This window comes from Atta cephalotes (genome assembly GCF_000143395.1).
Source record: "Atta cephalotes unplaced genomic scaffold scaffold00023, whole genome shotgun sequence".
In the NCBI taxonomy this organism is placed as follows: Eukaryota; Metazoa; Arthropoda; class Insecta; order Hymenoptera; family Formicidae; genus Atta; species Atta cephalotes.
The window spans coordinates 3,701,330-3,708,660 of record NW_012130087.1 but is presented as its reverse complement, the minus strand read 5'-3'; the positions used below and the strand labels follow the sequence as shown (position 1 = coordinate 3,708,660).

The following is a 7,331-nucleotide window of genomic DNA, read 5'->3' as shown; positions in this document are numbered from 1 at the left end:
CACACACACACACACACACACACACACACACACACACACACACACACACACACACACACACACACACACACACACACACACACACACACACACACACACACATTTTATGTGGGGTAGAATAAATCGGATTAATCAGATAAGAATAAAATATTTGCAAGTGACAGTATTCTTGAATTAATTGTAGAATTTCCTTCTGAATAGCTTTTCTCTTGTCCGTACTCCCTTTGTCTGTCTATCTCTATTTGTAAAAGGGAAATTCCTTCGGGGCACAAATCGGATTGAGCTATATTTTGCCCATGAAGTATAAATCTCTATCCTTCTTTCTCTTTCTGACAGATAATTACACTCCATTTAAATTGTTCATAGCACAACGTAAATCAAATTGATTTGAAGATCTGGACTTTCTCAATGGCAGTTTTTATATTTGATAGAATGAAATCGCTGTCCAATACGATTATTACTCGTTTAAAAATATTTTTTCTTAAATAATATTGCTTACCAAAGGATGAAATCATGAAGTATGTATTTTTTGAGAACAATTCTTGAACAATTTCTGTGAATATATTCTATAATAACTATTATCTAAAAATCGATTTTTAATTTGAAGAATCTACATATGTGATAAAATACAAAACTTTTCAAACGTTTTACACATATTTTTTTATATGTAAAAATCTATTTAATAAAACTATTTCCCTTTTTATTATTAATGACTGTAAATAATCTTGTTAAGATACAAAATATTCGATGCGCAGGCCAATTTTCGCCGATCCAATTTCACGATTGCACTCCGTGATCGTGTTTACGTTTGGATGTTTACATATGATTATACTGTACGACTCGTTATTTCCGCCAGCCAGCACTTTGAAATATACTTGATCACCTGCACAAATACTTTCACTTTTATTTATCGAGACAGATGGTTTGAATACTGGTACTGTTAGAGTAATTATTTACATTTAAAGTAAGAGCATTTATCTCGTTAATAAGAGTAGATATTAAAAACAGGTGCAAAGCATATGCAAGATGTTTGATATTTCTTATAGGAAAAACTAATTGTAAGACAAAATTTCTTTCGAGAATTTTACTATTAATTTATAGTATATCAAAATAATTAAATAAAAATGATATAAAATGTTGAATAATTATATAATTTACTTAAATATATTTTTTCGTGATTTTAGAATTGCTTTGAAATAAGCAACAGTTCTAAAATTGCGAGAATTTCGTTAGCAGCAATGTTATTTTATAACTAAAAAACATTACGTTATTGTACGTACTTGCTTTGATAATGCTTATATTATTTTATTACGTATTTTTGCAAAAAGTGCAATTAAAAATTAATCACGACAGTAACTGAAATATTGAAATTAATTTAAACTAACATGAGAATTTTATGCAAGACGTGTCACGCATTTTCTTCTGCATTCAAAATTTTACGAACTAAAAATAAAAAGCATAGAAAGAACGAACAGCCTGCTCGGATTGCTCGTCAATAATTTCATATTCACCGAGCTTCGCGGTGGCAGCGATACGATTCAGTTGTGATTTTACGTACAGAACATTCGTATGCATATACGAGGACAGAAAGAAATATCTCGCAGTGGTAATAGTCGTGTGTTGCGGACACACCGACTCGAAGAGACGCTTGAAAACGCATAGCTCGGATGGAAAACCGTATTCAATAGAAATATCGTATAGTGAATCGTGGAGAACCGCTTGTTCGCCGCTGCAACTCACTTCAGCATCCACCGCGTTAGTTTTCTTATTTGTTTTTCCTCTTTCGCACAGCGTGTGGTATCCGATTGATCTACCTGGTACTCGATATTACAATCGCAGTGAAATCATTGGATATTTCTCTTTTTTAGCGAGCATGCAACGGAAAGTATTTAAATCCCCGATAATCTTTGTGCGTTCGTACTAAACAAAGAAAAACATACATAAGTCTATGGAAGTATATTTTTTTTCAAATGCAGATAGTTTTAATGCAGATACCCAATATTTTTCACTAAATCGGACTACTGAAACGATTTCCTAAATAATCATTAGAATTCGCTATTTAATATATATAGTATAGCGGAAATATTAAAAAGAATTATACTTATTGTATACTTATTGTTTATACTTATTGTATAAGGACTGTAACATCACCATCTCTATTTTTAATTTTTTTAGTCAATTAAAGTTAATTTGTAAGGATTTCGTTCAACAGAGAAATTAGATTAATGTTTTAGAAAGTTAAAGAATACTTCGAGCTGTATCTTGCATCTAATCTGTTGTCAGACGTTGTAGATTGTTTTCCATTTTAATTTAAACTTCCTTGAAAAGAACAAATCTATGTACACCGTACAGACGCATGTCGAGAAATGCAACGGTCTTCCTTGTCGTAAAATTATGTTTTGCAAACAAATCTCACAAGAGAACTCACGGGAACAGTGAAAGGGAAAGAAGCATCAATTCCATTCCTATCATTTTGTGGTATCTATTGAAGAAGAACAGAAAAAAGGAAGAAAAAAATATCTCTTTTAGTGCACAAGAAGCACAAAAAGCCCAAAGAATGAAGTCTCTTTCTCTTTTCGTATACTACATACTGGACGAATGAGACTAAAAGTAATAAAGACTGGAAGAAATAAAGTTAAAAGTATAGTCACGCCGTTGTTCAACGCGATGAAAAACCACCAATCAAGACTTTGTTCCAATCCACAGCTGAATCGATCTTTCATCAGTTTTTAAATTATAACACCAGAACCATCGAAAGTTTTAATTTAATCATTTCTTATCCTTGTTTAATGAAAAATTATTTTCATATAATTTGTATCGTTAAAATTATTTGTTATTATAATCACAATATTATTTTCAGTATTATGTACTATATAATTAATACAAAAAATAAAAATTCGATGAGCGGAGCTAAAATCGCACTATCGGTTCTAATACTGAAAAGATTTAGATCACAGTTCAATACATGTTCAGTTTTACTGATATTGCCGAGTACAGTGAGATTAAAGTGCGCGAGAATTTATCGAATTAAACTCCTAAATGCAGCTAAATACACGCACATTCTCTCTCAATTTCACATCCTACGATTGTTATAGTAATCGTTGAAAAACTCTGAGTAATTGGCTCAATTTCGCTCAGCCCGTGTCTGAGGCGAGAAAAGCATTCCGCAAATTGCTTCCACCCACGAGGAAAAGAGACGACTTGCTGCCATGAGCTACGATAAAAATTTCCTCGGCCAGGAGAGATGGTGTAAAACGAATCGTGAAATGAATCCTTCCATTTTTAGGCGCGAAAGCCGCATATCTTCGGGGGGATATCTTTACGCAAACGTAAGAATTGTTCGATCGATGAAATGCTTTTACGTCGAGATACTCGTGAAACTTGCGTTATAGCTGTAGGTAACTTTGTCAACGTTACGGTCTGCAAATAGAAGCTTGTATCCCGATATCAAAGAGGAGAGGGAAAGTTTGAACATAGAGTCAAATTTAATTGTCACAAATTTCCACAGAAAATCAATCAATAGTTCACATGGCTTTACGATTAGGATTTCATAGAGGGCATATAGAGTTTCTCAGGTGTTTGAGAGTATTCCCGTTCCATTGCCGTCACCCCTTAGTCGCTTTTTCTCAATGGAATTTCAGAGACATGCGCTACACTATCGGTTTTCCACATCGTCTCGCCCCGGATGGAGGCAGTTCGCATAAATTTTCAGCTGGATGGCACAGCGTTTCTGTTAGCGTCGCAAGCGAAATGGCTTTCACGTAGCGCCCTGTCAACGCGGCCGTTGAAATATTAAAATACTCGTCGATCAGGCGACGCGTCGGAGTCAATTCTTCTTATTTCGTCGAAAGGAACATCCGTGGAATATATATTCGCGTCACGGCGAATTCATCGCGTCGTCATTTGAATTTTATCATGTCAATGTCGAAGATAACGATTGTTCTTCTCCGAGAACAGGAATAATAGACAGGGGTAATAGGAATAACAGACTGTCATGTGAATATATATAGATATTTTTTATGAAATGTGCTCGACACATTAGCATGTAGTCTGCATACAAAAATCAGGAATAATATAATTTTTTCACACTTTGACTGCTCTACGGATTTTTACAATTGATCTTTTGACACATCATACTATTATTTTTTTATATCTAACTTTTATAAATCAAGTAAATTGATACATCAACAATTTAATATTTTTCAAAATATTTGTAGATGTTTATGTGTGCGTAAAAGACACGCGGATGATATGAGGATATAATAAATATTATTTATGCACTACGTGTATAAATGTAAAGTATGTAAATACATACATTTATCGTTGCTATAAGTTTTTTATAATGTAATTTTAAATAATTTTTTTATAATGTAATTTTAAGTAATTTTTTCACAGTCGAATTTAGTCAATAAAATGATTTTTTAAATAAAAAATCCTTCGATTACTAATGAAAGTCAATAGACTCTTCAGAATTTATAATATATTAGATATATAAAATCAATGTAAAATGTTCTTCACATATAAATAAAAGTAATACGTAGAAAATGATGAATAATATTCAAACTGATACGCGATATCACATAACTGTCAATTGGATACACATGGCAGTCAATGTTAAAGATACATTTACATAAAAAAAACATATTTTTTAAATATTTTATTATACTTTGTACTGATATGCAGAATTATTGCATATTAATATAATGCATATGAATATAGTGTATGTATATAAAAAATATTGTATACTCGATAATTTGCAATATATTAATATAAGATATATATAAAAATTTTGCATAAAGTGCACCTTTTTTTTTCCTTTTGAGATATCTTTGACGAATCTGAAGATAATTCTTTTACAGCGAAAAGTTCACAGAAGAAAGATCACTCTATCATAATTTTTAATATAAAATTTCTTAGCTTTGTATAAATATATATATATATATATATATCATTCATAATCATAATATCAGGCCGAGATTCATTTTCACAACATTTTTCGCAGAAATGCATCGCTCGTAGCCACCGTCTTTATTGCGAAATCGAGCTAGGATCTCTCTTTGGACGTTAGAAGGTCTCTGAAGATTGATGGTCTGTGATACAAAAGAAAAAAAGATTGCGCAGGAAGTGCTCATTGACAAATTGATACAAATGGGACTGGCAGCGATCGCATTTCCTGCGCTTTCGTGTCTTCCCACGTGCCTCGATTTGCGGAAACGCCTACCTCCTATATCGTTCGATGATCGATGACGTATCTTGCATTAAGTATTTCAAAAGCGTTATAACTTCTATTTTATTATTTGAACATTAATTCTCAAAAATGATTTAATATCAGAAATTATATTTTTATAAATAAAATCATTTAATTTATTTGGAATAAGGGAAACTGGGAACAAAGACATAGTAACAAGAAGACATAGTAACATCGTTCTCTAAATCTGTAAGCTCTCTAAATCTGAATAAGTGAATAGTCATTAATTACTCAATATACTTGATTGATAATCAGTTTAATTAAAAAAGGAAGAATGTTTAAGCATTATATATATATATATACATATATAACTAAAATACTGATATTTGATATGTTAATTTCAATTTTCCAATATCATTGGATTTGCACTAAAACAAAGTTAAATCGCATAATAAAGATCAGCTAGGTTAGAGTGATTATAACGACGATTATAAATAAAAAATTAAAAATCTTAATATGTTTTAATGATTATCTGCGTTGACGGTTTGCATATTTGAGTTAATTTTTATTTAGGTTTTTATTTAAAAAATTTACTATAAATTATAAAATAATTAAGAAACGATAGTAACATAGATCAGTTGTTACAATTGTCCCCGAATTACTTAATTTTATTTTAGTATTATTTTGTACAATGTTGTTTGTATTTTTTTTCATAGAATGCTGTTACAAGAAAACGCAAGACAGATAAGAGCAAAATTATATATAAAAAATTATATATAAAAAGTGTCTTTATATAAACAGATATTCCTGTAGCATCTTGTAGCAGAGCAAAAATAAAAAAATGTAGAGTCTTTTAGATAGCTATTTCTAAAATCAAATATAAAAAAGATATAAAGTTTTATAATAAAAGAATTTTTATTATAAAATTTTTATTATACAATCTAAAATTTTCAATACGAATTTTAGTCAAAAAAGAAGCAAACTATTTTAAAAATACATTGTACGAAGTGACAACTTGATTGCATTGATATTTTTATTTCCCTAGTCGATCTGCGACTATCAGAACGAAGAGGACATATATTGCTATATCGTGCTATACACGATAACTTTTGACATGTCGCAGCAAAACCGCTAACATTCCTAAAAGAACACGTTCGAGGAGATGCTCGTGGGACCGTGAATTTTCTTTTCTCGATCGAGACGTCATGACGGGCTTCGACTAGTAACGAGTTTTCGTCGCTTTTATAAAATTGTTCTGCGGGTAAAGTTTCACATTCGACAATAACGGTGCACAGAGACCTGCCTGCGAACTTTCAAACTTCCGCGAGGCCGGCAATAGCGCGTGGACAACTATTGATATCGTTTCATAAAACTTGCAGTGTGAACGAATCGCAGCGACAAAGCGATTTCGCAAATTTTTTTTTGTTAAACTTCTGTACTGTGAAAAATCAAGTGGATTATGTTGAATGTATAGAGCAACGAGAGTGATAATGTGAGGTTTAAAAGAATCATTTGATATAAATATACGCATAAAAATATTGTATTATCTTATAGTGTTATAATTACTTTTAGAAATAAAATGATTGATATTCATCAACTTCTTCTGAGAGAAATAATTTCCTCTAAATTTCGACTACTTTTTTATTACATGCAAATAAAAAATCGTTTTTGTTTTTTTTTATAACGCTTATAATTTCTGTTGAAAGGATCTATTAACTTCCTATTAACTTCCTTCGAGATAAATAACTCCCTGCAATTTTTTAAAACTTTTTCATCGTAGAATCATACAATGTACAGTTCTTATTTCACTTTATAATTATAACTTCCGTCGAGAGAGAATGATATAACTGATTTCCATGAACTTTCTCTGAGACAGATAATTTGCTGTTAACTTTTAAAACAGCTCTTGTTCTCATTATCGAATCAAATTTTACAAAATGTTGCATCAATATTTTTCCATCGTAATTTTTAACCTTTGAAATGGTAGAATTTCAACGAATTTCAGAATAGAGAGAATCGCAACGTGTACATATTATATACACATATATATTTACATATATCTACATATATATATATATATGTATATTGTACACACACACACACACACACACACACACACACACACACACACACACACACACAC

The 7,331-nt window shown here is 31.1% G+C and overlaps 1 protein-coding gene across 1 annotated transcript in view; it reads left to right on the top strand.

Moving 5' to 3' along the window:
- LOC105620019 (low density lipoprotein receptor adapter protein 1-like) overlaps nt 1–7,331 on the top strand; it is a 79,500-nt gene that overhangs the window by 58,762 nt on the left and 13,407 nt on the right. Inside the window, 3 exon segments of the mRNA XM_012201529.1 lie at nt 1,869–1,954; nt 3,287–3,398; nt 3,509–3,761. Coding sequence (XP_012056919.1) covers nt 1,869–1,954; nt 3,287–3,398; nt 3,509–3,761 — 451 coding nt within the window.